The sequence below is a fragment of the Choloepus didactylus genome, chromosome 8 (genome assembly GCF_015220235.1).
Source record: "Choloepus didactylus isolate mChoDid1 chromosome 8, mChoDid1.pri, whole genome shotgun sequence".
Taxonomy (NCBI): Eukaryota; Metazoa; Chordata; class Mammalia; order Pilosa; family Megalonychidae; genus Choloepus; species Choloepus didactylus.
Window position 1 is genome coordinate 123,584,203 of NC_051314.1, and position 23,164 is coordinate 123,607,366.

At 36.8% G+C, this 23,164-nt stretch overlaps 1 protein-coding gene across 1 annotated transcript in view; it reads left to right on the top strand.

Annotated features, from left to right (window-relative positions):
• The window catches only part of LOC119542910 (ovostatin-like), a 54,496-nt gene extending 39,746 nt beyond the window's left edge, over window positions 1-14,750 (top strand). The window contains exons 19-28 of the mRNA XM_037847500.1: window positions 1,533-1,689; window positions 4,341-4,415; window positions 4,740-4,905; window positions 5,072-5,292; window positions 6,619-6,834; window positions 9,803-9,927; window positions 11,572-11,662; window positions 12,165-12,233; window positions 12,438-12,540; window positions 14,186-14,750. Coding sequence (XP_037703428.1) covers window positions 1,533-1,689; window positions 4,341-4,415; window positions 4,740-4,905; window positions 5,072-5,292; window positions 6,619-6,834; window positions 9,803-9,927; window positions 11,572-11,662; window positions 12,165-12,233; window positions 12,438-12,540; window positions 14,186-14,253 — 1,291 coding nt within the window. The 3' untranslated portion in view covers window positions 14,254-14,750. The remainder of the gene's footprint in view (window positions 1-1,532; window positions 1,690-4,340; window positions 4,416-4,739; window positions 4,906-5,071; window positions 5,293-6,618; window positions 6,835-9,802; window positions 9,928-11,571; window positions 11,663-12,164; window positions 12,234-12,437; window positions 12,541-14,185) is intronic.
• The last annotated feature ends 8,414 nt before the right edge of the window (window positions 14,751-23,164 follow it).

Genomic DNA, 23,164 nt, shown 5'->3' on the forward strand with positions numbered 1-23,164 from the left:
ACCAGGGCCATTAAGGAAAGGTCCACAGGGCAGAGAGATCAGCTTTTCTTCGGGATTTGCATATGCGCCTCAGGGCCTGAGCTCTGCCCTTCCCCTTTCTATGTTCACCAGAACTCCAAAAATCCTCCGTTTTTATTTTGGAGTTTTTCGTGTTGTTTTTTTTCTATGCCTGTCTCCTCTCTGCTGGGCTGGCTGCTCTCAGATTCTCTGGTGTCTGGTCTCAGTCTATCTATGGCTGGAGTTTGGATCAGTAGAATGAGTTTCCGATAAGGGCTGCCACTGCAGTTCTCCCTTCTCTTTCCCGGAGCTGACAGCCCTTCCTCCCACGGGACTGAGCCTGGAAGGGAGGGGCGTGGGTCCCCTGGCTGCAAAAACTTACAGATTTTGCTGATCTCAGCAGTTCCACGTTTTCATGAGTGTTGTATGAAGTATGCCCAAAGTCAGATTGCTCTGTGGTGTCCAGTCCACGCAGTTCCTGGCTTTCTACCTACTTTCCTGGAGGAGTAACTAAAACTTACAGCTCACCAGTCCGCCATCTTGCCCCGCCTCCGACTCCTTATATTCTTAACATTTATTTACAGACACATATGCATCCCTGAAAACACTAATAAGCCCTTAACATACAAAAAGACAAATGCTAATTATAACAATCATTTTTGCATCCCCATGACAACCCTATGAAGCAGATAGCACTACAATACCCATTTTACAGATAAAGAAACAAAGACACAGAGAGGTTACGTAATTTGTCCAAAACCACACTACTAATGATGTGACAGAGATTTTATCCACCATATGATTTTCCTTCTCGATAACACATGATCCTTGATCTTAGAAAGTTCAGGATATGGTGGGGAAAGACAAGTAAGAAAAATATTATAATACAAAGTGATAGATGTAGTAAAAATATGTAGATGACACTATGGGAGCTCACAGGAGGAACCGTTTTTCAGAAACTGTAAGACGACATCTTTGAACTAAATGCAATGCATATTGCACGCACTGGTGAGTTTGACCTAATGTTTGTCTGCAGGAAATGTCAGTCTACAAGGGAGAAGGGTACATATACAAGTGTACCTCCGACTCATGGTTGGATGAACCATTTAAAAGCTCTAGACTTCAGTTTAGCATCTGTGAAAATGAGACACATGTGTCTCATCTTGGCCTCTAAGATACTTTTCTAGTTAGCAATGTTCTGTAACACCTCAATAAACTCTCAGGTGTGTGGAGAGATAAATGCAAGTATTATACTTTCATTTGAGTGGAGGGAAAAGAATTCAGGAAGACATCATAGAAGAAGTAATACTTCATTTAGGACTTGAATGATTAATAGGGAGAAGGAGGGGAAGGAAGTACATAAACCAAGTCAGTGGAGAGTTGGAAGGGACAGGTGAGTTGACACATTAGTCTGTAATTTGGGGAAGGGATGTTCCTGAAACTCCAAAATCTGTACCAAGGCACAAGTTTTAAAGACCATTCCATCTGCTTCTCAACATTTGCTAAACATATTCATTGTGTATTATTTTTTCCAGGCTCACTGCATTTGTTTACAAGTCATTTGCACAAGCTAAACGCTACATTTATATTGATGACAAAGTTCAGTCCCAAACCCTTATTTGGCTCTTAAATACTCAGAAATCAGATGGCTGCTTCTTAAATTTGGGCAAAGTCTTCAACAATGCTTTGAAGGTACTTATGAACTCCTACCTTACAATTTTCTATTCTTTCATCATGATCAGTTAATGAATCCCAAAGTACTACTGCAAAATTTAGTGGAAATCATTGAACTGGAATTCTTACCAACATAAATTAATTATCTTGAAAAACCAATAAAAACTTTCTTCCTAACAAATGGAGCATTTTCTTTCCTTCAATCAGATTAAAAACTTTAAAAGTTCAGATTTTCTAACGGCAGTTTGTTGATGGTGGTGGTGGTTAGGGGAAGAGAGCAGGACAGTGGCAGTAATACAAGTATATGAGAGTTAGACTTAAAACAGAACCAGAATATTTACTAATATTTTAAAGGTTTAGCATTTAAGAAAAGTCTTATGAGATCTAACAAAGGAGGAAAAAGGTTCAACAGGACATTATTGGAGCATATGAAAAAATGTAATATAAACTGTAAGCTTTACATCAACATTACAATTCTTGAACTGGTTAACTGCATTTCAAGTGGTTATATAAATGAATATCCTTGGTCTGAGGAAATGTACATGGCAGTATTATGTGTTCAGGGAGCATGTTGTATACACTCTACACTCAAGTATTCAGAAAATGGAATGACAGAGAGACAGAAAGATAGATGTATAGGTAGAATGGCAAGGCAAATGTGACAAAATGTTATAATTGGTGGATCCAGTTAACTGGGAAATTAAGAGTATTTGGAGTTCTCTGTGTGGAGTGTGCATTATTTTTGTTACTGTCCTATAAGTTTGAAATGATTTCTAAAGAAAAAGTTAAAGAAAATTCAAGGTCCACTCAGAAAAGGAATAAAATTGAATGAATTTGTGCAAATTTCTAATAAAATATTTTTGATGTTCAAAAAAAAAAAGAAATTCTTTGTTAATATTGTTTCTTTATTAGAATTTAATTCAATTAGCTTTTACTTGCCCATATCCCCAACATAAGTGTTGATGAATGAATTTGTCAATTATTTCTTGGTTTTTCCTGAGCTTACATTTGCTTCCTAATTAATATGGTAATACTCATTTATTGAAAGTAACTTGGAGAACTTAACATAAGGAATTAACCAAAATGTTATTCCTATGTCAACAATTCAATGATAACCACCATTAATATTTTGACATATTTTTATTGAGTCTTTTTTCCTGATATATAAACATGTTTTCCAAAGCTAGGATTATTACACTAAGGTGTTAGTCTGATTTTTATGAAATCTAATATGATATACCTAATATTATATACCTTGCCATGTCATTAAAATAATTTAAAAACATAAGTTTAAAAGTTTTGTAATCCTCCATCATGTGGATAAACCATAGATGTTTATTATTCTTTTGTTGAACTTTCAATATTATATAAACTCAAAGTAATGTATAGATATTCTAACATAAATATTTGTTGCTAGGTCATTATCAACTTAGAATAGATATCTAAAAGTGGATTTTTTTTTAAGTTTCTAAGAAAATATAACCAGGTTATTTTTTAATAAAATTATGGCAATTTACAATCTCACCACAGAATAGAGTATCTATTTGATAAAATTATCACTAGCATTGAATAATACAGTATTAAAAACAAAACTCTTCACACATGTAGAGCAAAACTATGGTGCTTTCATGTCTATTTTTGTTTACAGGACAGTAGGTTTTGAAGATAAATGTTTTTCAGATGTTTATTTTCAATTTGTATTTTCTCCCTTTTAATTGCACTTTTGTCTTTCTGTGTTAGCTTGAATTTATTAGTAGTTAGTATTACTGACCTGCTACAATATTTTCAGTATATTGTATAATCTATATATGATCTATTTCTGTATTCTAAATAGGTCATTACTTATAGCAGCTCTTGTTAATTAATGCTGTATGTCCCTGCTGATTTTTAAGGCCAATTGTAATACATTGCTTTCTATACTTGTTAGAATTTCTTTCTGCTTTACCTGTTCTGTTCCATTGACAGCCTTTCTATTTTATACTACACTCTTTTAATTATTGTAATATTATAGAATGTATTCCCTATGTACTTTTCTATACTATTTCTAGGATTATTTGCCTCCTTTGATTCCAAATACTCTCTTAGGCCACACAAGTTTGTTTGTTTAATTAGAGAAGCTATGGGTTTACAGAACAATCATGCACAAGATACAGGATTGCCATATACATATTATTTACATCTTATAATGATGTGGCACATTTATTACAATTGATGAAAGCACATTTTTATCATTGTACTATTAACTATAGTCCGTGGTCTAATTTAGGGTCCACTGTTTGTGTAGTGCAGTTCCATGGATTTTTTTTTAAATGTTTATTCTCTTCCCATATATACAACCTAACGTTTCCCCTTTTGACCACATTCAGATACATATATTTCAGTACTGTTAATTATATTCACAATGTTGTGCTACCATCACCACCATCCATTACCAAAACATTTCCATCATTCCACCATGGGTTATTTTAATAAGTGAGGTTTCTTTACTGTAAATTCCCTGGATTTTCATTCACTACTTCCTGATTTTACAAACAATGCCTTTTGAGGAAATGAAAACTCCACCCCAAAACACAAAAAGAAAACAACGTATCTGGATTTTCACAATATAATAAATGTATCCCTCCCTCTGAATTCCATGCGACTGACATATTACCCTTTGTTTTATTCAGGGAGAAGAAGATGATGAGATTTCTCTCACTGCATATGTTACTATTGCACTGATTGAAGCTGGTCACCCCATCTCAGTATGTAGCCCATTGGTGATACCCCAACTTGCCTCTTATGAACGCAAAACATTTGATGCCAAAAATACATTATTAGGAACTAGAACTTTATGTTTGTAGCTACCACAAAATAATACTGAATCAATGTCCTTCTTAATAGTCAAATCACACCTTGCAGGTAGAACTACACTGAAATTAAAACACATGTGGCATTTGCCCCTTCAACATTTTGGCACAGATAAGATTCAGCCCTGATTTTTCCTGTGATGAGCACCTCTGCATCTGTCTTTGCACATATGTGTTTGAGTGCACAAATGATATTTTTTCCTTTTCTTACCCTTGCAGATGGTGGCTGTTCAAAAGGGTCTCCAGTGCCTAGAGGCTGCTTCTAAGAAGAGAGCTCCCACCACCTATGACCAAGCTCTCCTGGCCTACACTTTCGGTGTAGCGGGCCAGGAAGACAAAAGGGAATTCTTCTTCAATGAGCTAAAGAAAAAGGCAAAGAAAGTAGGTGAGTGCACATGACCTTTCCTGGAACCACATCTCAAATAACTATAATGGTTAGAGGCGGTGTGATTATCATGCCCTCATGTTTCTTTATTTCCCACTGTCCCCCATCTGACCCCATATATATCCTGTGCATTGACACCATGGAACTCCTTTCACTTTTTGGTCAGATGGCGTCATATACTGGGAATTAGAAGAGAACCTCTCTAGGGAAGGACCAACTCTCTACCACCCTCGGGCTTCATCTGCACAGATAGAGATGACCTCATATGGCCTCCTGACTCTTATCTCCAAGCCGATGCTAACCTCAAAAGAGCTGTCCTATGCGTCTCAGATTGTACAGTGGGTAGCAAAGCAGCAGAACTCCTATGGAGGTTTCTCATCCACGAAGGTAATGCTATATCTCTTTTAAAATTCCTCAGAACAAGAAATTCGAGCACCTGCCTTGTATTGGTGGTACTGGTCTTTGTGTTCATATGTTACATTATTCCAATTAAATGGGTTCGTCATCAATATTAAACTTGCTGTCACTTTTAAATTTGCTGTCTTTTAGGTTTTTGAAGAGTGTAGCGTTCTGTCTAGTAGCAATTTCTGCTTGTTTGAAAGCTAATTTCTTTTGATTTTTAAAACACGGACTTAAATACCCAACCTGCTAATATTGCTGTGTAAAAGAATTGTCAAAATGAAAAGTTATGGTACATACTGGTGAACTTTTTACCAGGAAAGTTGCATCAACGTGCATTGTCATCAGGAGGTTGTAAGTCCCTTTGTATGACTTCAAAATAACTTGTAAAATTCTTTTTAAATCTGATACTATTAACATTCTGTATACAAATAATCGTTCATGGTTTCTACTTAGATGGAACATGCCTTCATTTTTAAAAGTCCTCCTTTTTCTCGTGCATTATGAATCACATGTTCATACCATCTGCACATTTCTGAATGGGGATGTTAATCCTTTTCTTGATAAGATTTTTGAATAACGATATTATTCTTTGAATATATGTATAACATACTCTTGCCAAATTTTCATTTTCCTTTTAATTTTTATCATCTTTTAAATATACAGATTATTTTATTTTCATTTTCACTGTGTGTAATCTCTCTCTTCAAGATTTCTCCCTTTAATGCCATAACAGAAGCATGCAATACAAAAATATTATATGAATATATAGCCATACGTTCATGTACTATTATGGTTTAATTTATTACTTTTCAATTATTAATCCATCTGGGATTATTTTTATATAGCTATGTGGTAGAGACCTAACTTGACTTTTTAAATGGTCAGCCAGTTATCCCAATGTCATTTACTTAATAATTAATTTCCTCAATAATATGAAATACCACTCTTATTGTATAATAAAATGATAGATATTTTTGGTGTTTTTTTAGGCTTTCTATTCTTTTCTAGTGGTCCTTTGGCTTTGTGGTATGTTTTAATCCCTGGTAGAACAACGTCTAACACAGTAGGCATTTTAAAAGTTTCCTTGGCTCTTTTCACATTTTATTCTATTAGATGCTTTTTTGTCTGTGTTAATTTAAAGAGTTGAACTTAAAAATGGAAATGTTGCCATAAATCCCATGCTCTAGATCCAATAGTTCATAAAAGAATGGTTGTTGCATTTTAAATCACTTTTAAGTGACTCATAGCTATAGTTGGCTTAAGATTTCTAAATCTTGTAGATTTAAAATAACAGTGATGTTATTATTTTAGGATACCATTGTGGCTCTCCAAGCTCTGACCCTATTCCAAAGGCTCACTTTCACTAAAAACAGACAAAACTCAGTGCAGATTTTCAATGATCAAACATTCAATACAGCCTTCAGAGTGAATGATGAGAACCGTTTGCTGCTACAACGAATTCTATTACCAACAACTAAGGGGAAATATACTGTGGAAGTGAATGGCAATGGCTGTGTATATGTACAGGTAAATCAGGATTTTTTTTAACCTAACATCAAAATGTTCAAACTTACATAAAATTAGAAATAAAGTATAATGAACACATGCATTCAACAGTTCACATTTTGTCATTTTTGCTTCACCTTTTGTGTGTGTGTGAATTTTAAAGTAAATTGGAGGCATCATGGCACTCCTAAATGTATCATAACACACCTCCCCCAAGAAGTACATGCCATCGTGAAACTGCAGTGTCATTATCACAGCTAACAAAAATAAGAATAGTTTTATAATGTAATTTTATCAACCTCTGCCCCAAAATACATTTTATAGTTGTTTTTTCAAACCAGGATTTAATCAAGGACCATGCCATGCAATTGGTTGCTATGCTTCTTAAGTCTCTTTTAACCTAGGAGTTTTATCAGTTTTTTTTGTTTTGTTTTTGTTATGAAATTAATTTTTTGAAGACTCCAGGCCAAGTGTTTTGTAGAATGCTCCTCATTCTGCAATTAACAAATTGTTTTTTCTTTAATGCCTTTTAATTTGTTTTCCCATCTCCTATATGTTCTGAAACTAAAAGTTAGACCTATACTCATATGTCACCACATCAAGAGGCTCATGACTGTTAGGCAACTTTGCTCATTGAATTAAGGCAGTGATAGCCATGGTTCTCCATTAAAGGTGCTGTTTTATAGTCTTGGAATTAGCAATTAACATATGAAGCAACACACTGCAACTGTGCAGATATCTAGCCTACAGCAATTTTCACTGAGAAATTTTAGCATGCAATAATGATCTTTTCCTGAATTGACTATTTCATTAAGGATTGCAAAGTTGTGGTTTTCTAATTCTATCATGCTTCCTATTTTTATTAGCTAGTGTTCTTCTACAAAGAAAAGCTCCTCTACGCAATTTGGGGATATTAAATTGCCCTTTTGAAATAGCAGGATAATTTTTTTCCTTTTAATTACCAATTAACAGAAAATAATCAGTGTGATTATCACCTCCAATGGTAGCAAATGAGTTCTGAGTTTAGGGCATTTTTCCTTTTTGAGTATCATGGAGATGATGTTATAGTAATTACAGCCCATTAGTCTTGCTGATGATCAAATTGTTCCAAATTTGGCCGGTGAGAACCCCCTCAGGGTATCTCCTGTGATCTTTTAACAAAACTTTTAACACAACTGTGATATTTTAACATTAACAGTCTATGGATGCTTCCTTGCTCTCTGGGGAAGGAAGGAAAGGATGGACGTAGTTTCATCTTGCACTTTATCTGTCCCATACCCTGGAATCATATTTGACCAACGCGTGTTCATCTTTTCAGAGGAGTATGTTATTTCTCACTGCAGCCTGTGTGCTGGGGTCCCCATTGCTACTGAGATGCTCCTGCTGTGGGTTCTTGCCATGGGCAGAGCTCAGGAACATAGTTTTTATTTTTGAATTCTTACTAACATGCCTACTCAAATTTAATAGTTCAGTGTTGTTCCAGTTTGCTAAGGCTGCTGTAACTCAAAATACCAGAAATCAATTGGCTTTTATAAAGGAGACTTATTAGGTTACAAATTTGCATTTCTGTGGCCATACAAGTGTCCAAACTAAGGCATCAACAAGACGATACCTTCACTGAAGGAAGGCCAATGGCGTCCAGAACACCTCTGTCTGTTGAGAAGGCACGTGGCTGACATCTGCTGGTCCTTTGCTCCTAGGTTGTGTTTCTAAATGGCTTTCTACAAAATGTCTCTGGGCTTTTATCTTAGCTCCTCTGTCTTAGCAACGTTACATCCTTGCTTTTTTCTCCCAGGACATGTCTCTCTAAGTATCTGGGGTCCTCTCTTAGCTTCTCCAGGGCAAACTCTGGGCTTCATCTCTTAGCTTAGCATCTCCAAATGTCGGTCTCTGTGCCTCTCCAAGCATCTCCAAGCATCTCCAAGCATCACGGTCTGTGTTGGCTCTTAGTTTCTCTCCAAAATGTCTCTTGCAGCTTTTCTTTAAAGGACTCTAGTGACCTAATTAAGAACACCTGGAATGGGGGGGCTGGTAACACCTCCATAAAGATAATATAATCAAAGGTCACACCTACAGTTGGGTGGGTCACATTTCCATGGAAACCACCTAATCAAAAGTCCCACCCTAATCAAAAGACTAATAAATCTGCCCCCACAAGACTGCATTAAAGAATGTGGCTTTTGCAGAGGACGTAATAGATTCAAACCAGCACAGGTAGCATTCTAGATAAATATTTAATATAAACGATTTCTACACTATATGGGTATACCAGAGTTTATTCAATAAGTTAAATACTGATGGACATTTGATTTGTTTCCTTTCTTTGGCTATTACATAGAGGGCTGTAATGAATAATGTTGTGCACAGATTATTTCATACTTGGACAGGTACATATGCAGGACAAATTTCTCGAAGTGAGGCGATTAGTTCAAGCTAAATCTTTGAGCATATTTACAAGTTGTATTATTCTGGATTTAAAGTCTACAATTTCCCTTTTAATTATTTTATTGTAATCCTGCTATCTACCCTGATTCTTGCTGCTCTGATGTTATCTATAGTAATTTTATCATTTCTTAAGGCAGAAATCAGATAATTTTAATTATTATCCAAGAAACTATAGAGATGCCATCTGGCTTTGCTGTTTATTTATTAGCTATATAAGATTTGACATGTTATTTTACCTTGAAGAGTTATTTACCCCCCTGTACCTCAGTTCCCTCATCTGTAAAATGGGGGCTAAAAATAGTCTACACCACAGGGTTGTTGGAAAGATTAAAGGATTTATTTCATAAAAAGCACTTAAAAGTAAGTACATAGTGTGTGCTCAATAAATGTTAGCTTATCACTAGTATTGTTACCAGTGGTATGGAAAATGGGAAACACAGAGGTAAAACTTGACCTGTACTTTAAGTTGAAATGTTTATGTGAAGGTAATAAATTTAAAAGTAATCTTTTGGTTAATAAAGAATATATTCTGTATCTATTCTAGTCAACTCTGAAATATAACATCCTGCTACCCAAGAAGTCATCTGGGTTTTCTCTTTCTGTGAATACAGCCAATGCTTCCTGCAGAGGATTATTTGAAACAAGATTTGACCTTGTCATTTCAGCCAGGTAATAACTTTCTTTCTTAACCTAGACATGTCCCTAGCTCTAATGCAGGTATACTAGTGATTCTCTCTATCTTCATGTGAAACCAGATCCCAATCATTTTATGTAAGCGGTTGACCTGTCTCAATTCCCTAGGGGGTCTCCATTTCATTACATTAAAATTACCTAAACCATATAAGATACTACTACTTGGGAGAAAAAAGAATGTGACTTCAAAATATGGAATAGGAGGGAGAGTAGGAGGTTGTAGATGAAAAAAATTTCCACAAATTCCTCAAGAGGTACATTTCCATAAAGTTTTTAGTTTGTAAAACACCATATTGCCATGTCTTCATTCTGGAACTCAAAGTTGCAAAACAAGAATATCAGTCAGGTTCAACACTCTTGGTCCAGTTAGATTGAAATTTATGTTCCTTCATTTTGGAGCACCATTTTTTTCAGTTTATTAGTAAATTGATCCGATCTCAACAATGAAGACTATAAAGGTTGTTGTTCTGGTTTGCTGAAGCTGCTGGAAATGCAACATACGAAAATTGGATTGGCTTTTTATAAAGGGGATTTATTAGGTTACAAATTTACAGTTCACAGGCCATAAGTGTCCAAACTAAGGCATCAATAAGAGGATACCTTCACGATAGAAAGGCTGATGGCTTCTGGAACTCTTCTGTTAGCTGGGAAAGCACTTGACTGGCATCTGCTGGTCCTTTGTTCCCGGGTTTTGGTTTCAAACTGGCTTTCTCCAAAATGTCTCTGGGCTTCTGTCTCTCTTAGCTTCTCTCAGCTCTCTGCTTGGTTCTCTTGGGGTGTTTCTCTCTAAGTGCCTGGGAGTCCTTTTTTAGCTTCTCCAGGACAAACTCTGAGCCATCCTTCTGTCTGCATCTCCCTGCATTGCCAAGCATCTGGGTCTCTGCTGGCTCTTAGCTTTTCTCCAAAATGTCTCTCTCAACTTCTCTGAGCTCCTTCTCTCCATGAGGTCTCTTAAAGGATTCCAATGATCTAATTAAAACCCACCTTGAGTGGGCGGGGTCCACAATTTCATGGAAATGATCTAATTGGAAGGTCTCACCCACAGTTGGGTGAGTCACATCTCCTTGTAAACATTCAATCAAAAGATTCCACCCAAAAAGATTGGATTAAAAGATCATGGCTCTTCTGGGTTCCATAAATTTCAAACCAGCACAGTTATGATAGAATAGACAATTAACAACGAGCACAACTGAGTTTTACCTTTGCTTCAGACCAAAAATTGTGCATTGACTCCCGTTTAACCATGCCTATATACCACCAAAATTTCCAGTCCAGTAAAAATATTCATGTTTTTTAAACCTATATAGAAAAAAATAACTGAAGTGAAGGCTTCATTTTTCACATGGAAATTTGAGACTCTAGGGATCATAAAAATATACAGAAATTAAAGCAAAAAGCATAAGTTGGAATCTGCTTGTTATATTTCATGAAATTTTTCCATTATACAGAGGTCATTTGTTCAATTTTAGCCTTGGGAATATGGCAGAGTACAAAACCCTGTTCAAGTTTGTAGCATAACTAAACAGTTTTGCATGCAAATATATTTTTGTTGGTTATCTGTTTTTGTAAACAGCATCTAAAATTTATTTGTTTTTAAAATTCTGTACTTTTTATAAAAAGTTACTATGGAAGGCGCAACTCTTCCAACATGGCAATCATTGATGTGAAGATGCTTTCAGGCTTTGTACCTAATAAATCATCTATTGAGAAGGTAAATAATTAAATGCTTTTAATTAAAATAATTTCAAAGATAGTATTATGTGTCAGGTCCAGTGTTACACATTGGCCACAGGTTAGGTTGATGAAAAAAGAAGCATTTTCTATTTTCAAGAAATGAAATTTCAATCTCATTATTTATCTAATAGTACAATATTGTTTGAGTTGTTCTAATTTATTCATATTCTTATATTGTCTAGATAATAAATCATTAAAAAATAAAACAGGTAGATGTTTGGTGTTTAGTTGTTATTATTCTATTCTACCACTCTATTCACTGAAAATTTAGGAACTAATATTGTACAGACAGATCTCTCAAAAATTTGAATAAATGAGTTTCAAAGATTAATATTTGTTGTTGAGGCTATATGGAAACATTGGAGGTATTTATAAAGAAGCAGAGAAACCACCAAATTGAATATTTTCATTTTTTGAATAGACATTTGTATTACAAGGTCCCTAAGTTTTCAGCACAATTTTTTGCTCTTCATTTTTAGCTTCAGGAAGACGGCAAAGTACAACGAGTAGAAGTCAAAAGCACCCACATCTTTTTCTATCTGGAGAATGTAAGTTTATTCTCATAATTTGATTTTTGTCTTAGTGCTTATGCCAGAGGTACATTGTGGTTTTGTTTGTTTGTTTGTTATGTTTTTTATTTTCGTTAGGATGCAAATACCAAAAGAGCATTGCTAAATAATTCTGAATGTTTGAAATGGAGAGAAATTGGGGAAATAAATTCAATATGCTTAACAATATTGGTTTGTTCCCAGGTTACTCAAAAGGAAATTCAATTCTTATTCTCTGTTGAACAAGAGGCACTTGTATCCAACATCAAGCCAGCATCAGTTCAGCTCTATGATTACTATGAAACCGGTAAGAGTTTTACTGGTTTTAGTGTTTTATATTCTACATGAAATTAAACATAGGAATACTAATTTTCATATTCTCTTCTGGTGCTACGGTTCCTACTTTTGAAATCATCTTCCCTTACTTGGCATCTTTTAACTTGAAGTGCCATCTAAACCAAACAGTTTCAGAATTTTAAAAGCAAAACAGTGTTTGCGATCTATCTCTCTATATATGGGCATAGCCGGGGCTGTTGAAAAGGACACAACTGGCATGATTTCTCTTAACCAGTATTTTCACTAAAATGTTTAATTAAATTACTGGAAAATAAATATGAATTAGGTTACATAAATTGTGGATTCAGGCAAATAAATTGTAGATTCAGGCAAAATAGTGGCTGCAAATGTTGTCATATGGCTTATTTAAGCATAAGTTTTGGATTGGAGAAACCAGACATTATGTGTTTATCTGATTAGAGAAGGAAATTTACATACTAGCAGAGATAGAAGTGCCTTAGTAAAAATAGTTTGGGGACGGGTATTCTTTTAAAGCCACAATTATTCATTATGCCTCACAATGGTATGGATTGGCCCAGCTTGCTGGCCTGGCCTGGCGCTGCTGTTCTCTGCCCAGATTTCTCCCATGGCTGTGGTCAACTGGTGGGTCACTGCTATATAATCCAGAGTGGCCCCACTGAGAGGTTAGGGGTTGGCAGCTCCTGGGTGGGCGGCTGGCTGGCTGTAGCCAATCGACTGGATCTGGCCTCTCATCCTTCAGCAGACTGTTTTGGGCATCTGTATCTTTATCTAGTTAACAATCTTCTATCCATTTATTGCCTAGTACAATGACATTTTTAAATTAAAAAAATATACATTTGTGTAATGTAAGAGCTACTCTGTCAGGTAATTGTGGGTTTCTGTTTTATTTTGTTTAACCACATTTTATAGCTGTGTTGTTGTTTTAACCAATGCTCAGGAAAGTTAAATTCTTACTTACATCACAAAGCAAATAGGTGATATATAAGGACTATAAACTGGGTCTTTCAACTCTAATTGAGGCTTGCTTGAGCTGTGGCACTCTGCATTCTTTAGATTAAAATGTTATGTCTTTTAATTAATTAAAATGTAGAGATAATAACTTTACTAACCAAAATAAGAAAATATTCAATTATTTTCAAGTCTTATGTCAGCCAATAAATGACTTGCAGTCTTTTAATTAAAAAAAGAGAGACGGTTCTGTTCATGATAGATTGATAAACATTTCAACCAAAGAAGGGAATATTTAACCATTAAACAGTGTCTTACAAACTTTTGGTACCTAAGCATTCGGTAAGCACATCTTTACCTGTTGCAAAAGACCTCATTGATTAAGCTAAGTTTTCACTGTCCTTCCAGCTCTTCTGAAAATATGGACCCTCTAACCTGTCAGGTTTTAATATGCATCATATACAAAATGTAGTACCTGAAACACTTAAGAATGCGTATATATGTATGCATGTAATATAATTTGGAGGAATAAAAAATATATGCTTGAAAGTTGTAGAGCAAAGAAACTATTTTAGTAGCATAGATTATTTAGCACAGATCTTGTTTCTGAACAGAGATAAGCAGTAAAGATGCTTTTTCATGAACAATATTGTGAGACTGTTCTCATAACAATTACTCTCTTCCAGATGAATTTGCACTTGCAGAATACAACACACCATGCAATCAGATGTCTTTTGAGACCTCCTTATTCTAGGATAAGGGAAGTGAGCTGGAAAAGAAGACAACTTGGAACAGGGATATATACTGAGTAACCACATCCATGGTTTCAAACAAATAAAAGCATCCAGAATATTCATATGAAGCAGATATTCAAGTTCATCTTCCACCAACAACATCTTCCCTTACGTGCACCACCAAGGGTTTTTGCTTTCTCCCCAAGGCCTTCTCTGGAACCCTGGAATCTAACTTGACCTGTGTACAAATGCAACTGAGAAGGGCAGGTTTAATGCCTCCAGGGGCAATCTCCAACCAAGGAGTGGACAGTGCTCCTGCCTCCTGCCTTGGTCAGAAAATTCTGGGAGGCTTTCCAAGAGCTTGCCTGAAGTCCCCTTGAACAGAGCTCCCTGTTTCTCACAGAGGCAGCCTCAATAACAAATTCTTGAATTAGCCTCTTTCCTTCCCCGTCACAAACTCCCTGCTCCCTCACTCCTGCTTCCTGGATCACCTCCAAAATAAATTATTTTCACCCAAGTCCTTGCCTCAGAGTTGCTTCCAGAGCAAGCTAAGCAAAGACAATGTAACACATTGTTCCAGTTTGCTAATGCTGCCATTTTGCAGAACACCAGAAATGGATGGACTTTTATAAAGACGGTTTATTTGGTTACAAAGTTACAGTCTTAACGCCATAAGGTATCCAAGATAAGGTATCAACGATAGGGTATCTTAACTGAAGAAAGGCTGTTGGTATCTGGAAAGCCTGTTAGCTGGGAAGACACATGGCTGGCATCTGCTTACTCACAGGCTGCATTTCGAAATGGCATTCTCCAAAATGTTGTTCTTGGGCATTTTGTCCTCTCTTAGCTGCAGCTCCTCTTCAATATGTCACTCTCAGTGGCTCTCCAAAATGTCACTCTCAGTGGCTCTCCAAAATGTCACTCACAGCTGCTCTGCATCTGGGCATGTGTGGCTCTTTTTCAAGTTCTCCAGTGATCCAATAAAGACCCACCCTGAATGGGTGGGGCAACACCTCCATAGAAATAGTCTAATGAAAGGTGTCACCCACAGTTGATTGAGTCACATCTTCATGAAAACAATGAACCAATAGGTTCCAACCTAATCAACACTAATATGTCTGCCCCCACAAGACTGCATTAAAGAATATGTTTTTTTCTGGAGGGACATAATATATACAAACCAGCATACACATCAATTAATGTATAACTACTAAAATGTTTTATTAGATATGGATTATTCTAACATGTTGATAATTTAGTTCAGGCGTATGTTTTATAATAATTTCTCTGGGAACTGTGAAAAAGTAGAATTTTCATAATAAATTGTCCTTGGGAACAATTTTTTTAGTGAAACCAAACAAAAATCTATGTATTTTAACTTCCATTTCAAAGGGATATTTTCTTTCTCAGAATTTGCCTGGCCTGGAACACACACACACCCACACACACACACACACACACACAATCACTTGGAGGAACACTTTTGAAAATATATCTGCAGTATTTCCTTGGATATAAAATATTCTGAAGAGCCTTAAACGCTTGATTTAATTATAAGATTGAACATTCATTAGCATATTATTGTACACACCCACATATATCTATAATTCCAAAAATGATTTTAAAATATATGCCTACAGTGTTTACCTTTACGAAACTATTAAGGTAAAAGAGTCAATCTGTGTTGTTTTTAACCCATTTGTTGCAGCAGCAATAGAAAACTAATTCAATATCTCACAAGTATCTCAAACTTAATACATTCAAATGTCTCTTGTGATTCTTAACCAACCCTCCCCCACCTCAAATACATACAATCAGTCTCAGCCCATATACGGTGTTCCAGTTTGCTAAAGCTGACTATGTAAAATACCAGAAATGGATTGGCTTTTATGAAGGGAATTTATTTGGTTACAAATTTACAGTTCTAAGGCCATAAAAGTTTCCAAACTTAGGCATCAACTTGAGGATACCTTCACTGAAGAAAGGCCGACGGCGTCCAGAACACCTGTCAGCTGGGAAGGCACGTGGCTGGTGTCTGCTGGTCTTTTGCTCCTTTGCTCCCAGGTTTTGCTTTCAAAATCACTTTCTCCAAAATGTCTCTGGGCTTCTGTCTCTCTCAGTTTCTCTATCTCAGCTTCTGTGCACCCTGCTTGTTATCCCAGGGCATTTCTCTCTAAGCATCTGGGGGTCCTCTCTCAACTTCTCTGGGGCAAACTTTGGGCTTCATCTCTTAGCTTAGCATCTCCAAATGTCTTTTTGCCTGCATCTCAAAGCCTCTGGGTCTGTGTCAGCCCCTGAGCTCTCTTAAGGATTCCAGTAAACTAATCAAGACCCACCTTGAATGGGCAGGGTCACACCTCCAAGGAAATAATCTAATCAAAAGATCTCACTTAGTTGGGTGGGTCGTATCTCCATGGAAACAACCTAATCAAAAGATCCCACCCATAATAGGTCTGTGCCCACAAGGGTGTTTTAAAAGAATATAGGCTTTCCTGGGGGTACACAACAGCCTCAAACTGGCACATCTGGTCAGCCATCAGACTTCAGTAATGGCAACAGCTTCCACTCAGATGCTTTGATTTAGTCTGAGTCCTGGGTATTTTGGTTTATTTTTCCCTTTCTCATACCCATTACATCCATCAGTATGATCTGTCATTTCTACCCCCAAAGTCTACTTTATGAAGAGAGAGTATATTTTTAACTTGTCTAATTTGTTTGGATCTCTTCAGTAGCTTCCTGTTATACTTCAAACAGCAAATGAATGCTTTACCTTGGTAGAAAAGGGTTTTCCTGAAGCAGCCCCTGTCTGTCTCTCAAATATCATCTTTTTTCACTTTTCCACCCTAATCACTTTGACCTCTTTCAGTTCTGGCAACACTCAGGTAGAGAAAAGATGAAAAGTAAGCAGGACTACACTCACTATTATCAAGTAGTGTACAAAATAATGTGAAGGATAAATATGTTCAGAGATAAAGAAAAAAGGCAAATTTCCTTTATCAGGGTAATCATTGTTTAATAACAATGGTTTAAAAGATGGAATGATAATTATTATCAATCTCCTACCTATTAATAGATATTTCAAAGTACATAGATACATAGAGAGTATGAATTAATCCCTGCTATATGTATTTGGTAACCATGTGAGAAAAAAAAACCTGTCATATTTTTGCTCTTTCTCTGAAAAAAAGCATACTAAAAAGATATTAGGGGTATATATTAGCTTATATAGTATATTAGTCAGCTAATATTGTAATAACAATGATCTCAAAACCCAACCAGAAACTCAGTGGACTCCAACAACAAATATTTATTCCTCTTTCATGGATCGGTGGGTCAGATGTGGCTGTTAGGCTTATTTAGGATTGGCTAAGCTTGCACCCAAGTTGAAGGTTGGGTTCAATTCTAATCTGTAGGTATCGCCTCCTGAGAAATTACTTGGGGGCATGTTCCTTTTATGAAGGATGGCAGAAAAGCAAGAGAGTCAAGCAGAAAAATGAAATACATCTTAAGATCTCAGCTCATATGCTGCACAGTGTCACATTCACCCACCTTCCATTAATCAAAGGAAGTCATGCAGCCCAGGCCAACATCAGTGAGTGAAAAAATAGATCCCATTGATCTAGTAGGAAGTATTGCAAGGTCACCTGTCAAAGGATGTGGGTATATAATTCTATAACAGGGAGGGATTGAATAATTGTGCACAATAATCCAATATACTACAATCTACTCTCATCACTTATACTTCTTGAACAGACGCACTACCATTTTTCTTTTTTGAAAAAAACAGGGTTATACAACAACTGCATCAATATGGCTCTATCAAAAACTGTAGATATTTTATTAATTAACTCCAGTAAAACTCACATGCCAAAAGCCAAAAGCTACACCCATGATTCTTTTCGAGATGTGCTTTTCCCACTTGATTTAATTACAGCTATCTTGGGAGTATCCAGGTTCCTAGTAGATCAATCTCAGTTTCCTTTCTAAAGAGGCAACTGAAAGGCAAAACCATAATCCTTTCAGATTCACACAGAGTAGGAAAGCCACGCCTCTGATTCACTCCTGACCCTGAAGTTATGCCTTCACGGCCAAAGCTTTGATTTGGTCTGAAACAGCACTTCAACCTGGAAAGGCCTTGAATTTCTCTATATAGCCTCTCAGTTATGTCTGCAAATATATTTCCTGGCTTGGTGCACCAAGGCTCTGGGAAGACTTGATTTGTTCTGTGTCTAGAAGGGGGTAGATACATCGGCATTGAGTAGTGGACATACATATCACAGAGGGAAACCACTTAAGTCAATCTTAAGATTTCTTTTCTTTTGTTTCCTGAATATTGCATACAGTTCCTAAACTCAGTTTCTAAAATCACAAACAATTGTGCTACCTAAACATTCCTCTGTAGCCATCTTCGTAACTTATTTTTTCTTAAGTCTCTTCAGCATCTTTCCAGGATTTTCAAATGAATTAAAAGAAGGGATGATGATCCAGGGAGTGAACTCCGTTTACAAAAAGTTTTTACAAGAGAAATCCATGACTGAATGGTATTTCTGAGTATTGATATCTTCAACCTGTCACCTATACCTGCTGACACTTCTTCATTTGGGAATTCAACAGAAAAGGGTCACTACTCAAGGGACAGTTCTAGGACTGATCATTTTCACGGAAGGTCAGCTTTCTGTATAAAAGAGGAGAGACTTGGAGAAAATTGGCCAACTGAGAAAAAGGGATTGTTTGAGGTCTTGAAGAGGTGGAGGGATTTACTACAGAACTGCATAGAAATAAATCATACATTGACGTCAAAGTCCAAAAAACAAAAGACACACATCTTACATTTCTACTTTTTGAGTAAGCATGGCAAGAGTCATGTGATAACACAGATAATTAAAGAAATAAAATTTAAGTGAATAACCCTCCTGAAACAAAGTACTTTTAAGAACTATTCTTAGCATGATCTCTCATCCTTACCAATAATTTTAACCTGTTCAAACTTATATTTTGATTCTGAATCATTAGAAAACATTCACACTGTTTTTAAAGGAAATGCCGAAGTCCTCTCAAAAATGTAGAACCCTTAAGAATTGTGGTGATTAAATTAAACCCATACCTTAGGCCACTGTCTGAGCTAATCACTGAGGGGAGAAGGAAGTGGTTAGGCTAACTCTCCTTAAACACTTCGGATCCCACTCAGGGTTAGTCCCACAAAACTTCTCCAACTCCTACACAAGGGAAAGAAACGAACAAGTGGATGCTTCGGAAGCATCCAGGCTACACATTTTGAGAAAGAAATATCTTGGGAAAAAAAAGAGATTGGGGAGAGTTTGGTGCCTTTACCAAATTGGGGGAGGGGTGTGAGAAGGGGCACTTGCCATTCCAAGCCAAATTGTACGTTAAAATTGTCATTTCAATGACATAGAAATTTAATGGCAGCAAAAGAAAAAAAAAAGTCAAAATATTTTCCACAATCTTATTTTGCCACGTAAATACACACAAAAAATTCTGCTATGATTGGGATTAGAACGGCTTTCAAATCTACAAAAAGATGGAAAATTTTGAGTATTCAACCAATCCTCAGGCAAGGGGATACTGCTCTTTCTACTGGCAGGAATTTTCAGGACTACCTAAACTTCAAACCTCTGAAGGACCTTTAGCCGATTATCCTCAAGAAAAGTAATGTCTTGCAATGAGAAAGAAAAACTATCATTTGACTGAGTGAAAAAAATCTTAGGGTTGCTTCTGGATTGCTCATTCTGCACTTAGGCAAAATATCAGGAATGGAATGTCTTTGTAAAACAGATTTATTTGGCTACAAATTGAATGTCTTATGCCATAGAAGTGTCCAAACTAGGGCATGAACAAGAGGTGACTTCACTACAGAACAGCTGATGGCTTCCGGAACACCTCTGTCAGCTGGGAAGGCACGTGAGTGGTGCCTGCTGGTCCTTTGCTCCTGGGATGTGTTTCAAAATGGCTTTCTACAAAATGTTGCTAGGCTTCCCTCCTTGAGCTTCTTTGGCTCCTGTGCATCTAAGTCTCAGGGATGCTCTCTTAAGTTGCCTCTCTCAGCTCCTGTGCATCTCCAAATTTCTCCAAGCCTCTCAAAAAAAAAAAAAATCTCTGTCAGCTTCAAGTGTAAGGCGCCTGTGTTATCTCAGCTCTTTCAAGAAGTCCAGTGAACTAATCGAGGCCCACCCTAAGTGGGTGGGTCCACACCTCCCTGTAAATAATGCAATCAGTGTTATCAGCCACAGTTGGGTGAGTCACATCTCCATGGAAACACTCAATCAAAACGTCTCCACCCAACAAGTCTGGATTAAAGATCATGGCTTTTGCTAGGGACATAATATATCCAAACTAGCACTGGGTTTAATCAAAAAAATTGCAACCAGCACCAGGTGGTCAACTGGTTTAACCACAATGCCAAAGTTATATTTTCTTTCTGAAATACAAACAATAGAAATGAAAAATATGTTATTTGACAAAAACAGCTGGTACCTAGCCAGCCTCTCAATGTAATAGTACTTAATCTTATATGACACCACTACAAATCTTCCTAAATTTTAGGTGCTGGATAATTATGACTCTGATTGGACATTAAACCCTCAAAAGAAAATTGGATACTTCAGGGAATCAAAACATATGTGTTCCATGAAGGATCTTCAGGGATTATGAAGGCCCCAAGAAACTTCATATGCTAATACATATGAAAGTGAGAATATCAGTCTTCATGGTTAAACAATCTAGACATTAGATTAGATTAGCAGGGGGTGGGACTCATGCTGATCCAATCACTCAATTTGCATTGATCTCATTTCCTTTTCCTTATAAAGCTAACCCTCCTGGTGAAGTTTGCTGCTTTTGATTTCAGACATGGAGCGATTGTCATCCCAGGTAAGTGATCATTCATCTCTCCCAAAATAGAGGTAAATTGGAATACGGAGAAATATTATCAAGCAAGTAGAACTCTTCAAGAGAAAAAAATATAGTTGAGGGGCTGGGAGAAGGATTTGCTTTGCACACTGGAAAGTGCTTGTAACTCCAGATTCAGGGCACTCTCCAGATGGAGGAAATGCTGCGTGAGGGAAGGAGCAGTGGCTTGAACTACTTCATCACCTCTTAGCTCTCTGAGTCTTGAAAATTCCATGTAACTGTAGATGGGCTTGTTGTGATTCACTGGTAATACAAACAGGGGAACATGAGTTCACTGCAGTTATATATTTTTTTTAAATTGGGTTTGTCATGAATGGTCAAATAACCTTGGGGCTCAGAACACCTCTGGCATTGGAGCAAAGCCACAGGCCACCGAACTGTCCCCAATTGGTTTCAATGATCTCATTGCCTGTGAACCTTCTCACTGAGACCCAGTGCACATCTTTTACACATAGAGGGATCACCTTGGCCTTAGTTTCACTTTACATGCTGGAGGCAATGTTTAGCGAAAAGAGGCACATACAAAGGCCAGTTTAGTTGCCTTCCACGTCCAATAAGTGAAAATTACTCCCTGAGACTCAAAGCTCTCATCTTAATACAAATCTTTCCTTGGGTTTTTCAGAACCATTCACTGGAGTTTCCTTCGAACATGCTCCAGGAACAGGGCATCTCCCAAACAGGTATGCTTTTGTCAACATCGTACCTCCTGTCAGAATTTGTGTGCATCTATCTTTTACGTGTTGCCTTCTGATATTTACCTTTTGATGTTTGCAGCACCTTTCTATCCAGGTGAAGGTAAGGAAATATCAAAGCTGGAAGCAATCCTAGTCCTTCTATTTCACCAGCTTAGTGAAGCTTGTGAATTTGGATTCTTTCTACTTCTGTTTTACTCTGAGACCCAAACACCGTATGTCACTTTCAATCTCTTAATTTGCGTTTCGCAATACCTCTCTCTCACTCACTCCCTCTCTCTCTCTCTCTCTCCTCACTCTCTGGATCTCTCTCCTTTTTCTCTAACTGAAATCACACTTTCGTTCTCCATCATAACCACTGGTGTCCAATCTTAATCAATGAAGTGGGGTATTACTGCATATTGCATAGGAGGATTACTCTGGTGAAATAATCTTTATTGAAAGATCACATTTTCAGCAATTTTTTCTATAATTTCAGGGAAACCCGTTGTTGGCGATAAATTTCTCAAAGAGTTTTTACAAAACTATGAAATGGACGATGACTTTAAAATGCTGTTGGAGACACCAGCAAACAGCAAGGAAGAAATTGCAGGAAGGAATGATGAGCCCCCAGGTACCTTCCCAGGTTTGTCTCTATAAGTAGTTTTGAAAGATAATGGGGTGGGGAAAGGGGTAGAGACGGTTCATGGGTGACAAGATACGTTCTTCTTTTTGCTTTTGTTTGCTGACCTAATTCAGGGATTCTCTTGCTTCTGTCATTTACATGCACATATTCATCTTTATCGTATATATATTCCTATATGTGTGGGACACTAGGACTAACACTGAGTCAGAAGACACTGACATCTGGCACTTTCCCCACAGGGCCTGTTTTGTTTGAAGAACCAAATTTGAAACAGGATGATCAGAAAGAAATAAAGAAATCCTTGATGTATGAGTGTGAACAAGATGGGGTGAGCAAGTCGAGAAGAGAGAAGATACTAAGGAAAAGTTACCACCGTGCTAGCAAAAAGGTAAGGCTAATGATGACCCTGTGAATCAGGTTCATCTTTCCAATAGACGTCTGTTTTTATGTCAGTGGCATCTTGAAAGGAAACTTGTCTCAAACTTGTTAACTTTTGGATGTCAAAGGTAGTAGCTCCAAATACTAGAAGTTGCCCCCAAGTTTTAGTAGTTTGGAGGACTTATAAACATGCAAATTTCACAGGAAAAAAGAACCAAAATTGTGATAAAGCAGTTTTCTTGTTTTGAAGTTAATTATAATTAAATAATGTGATTTAATTATGTTTTTATTAAGGTTGTCCTGGGTCGG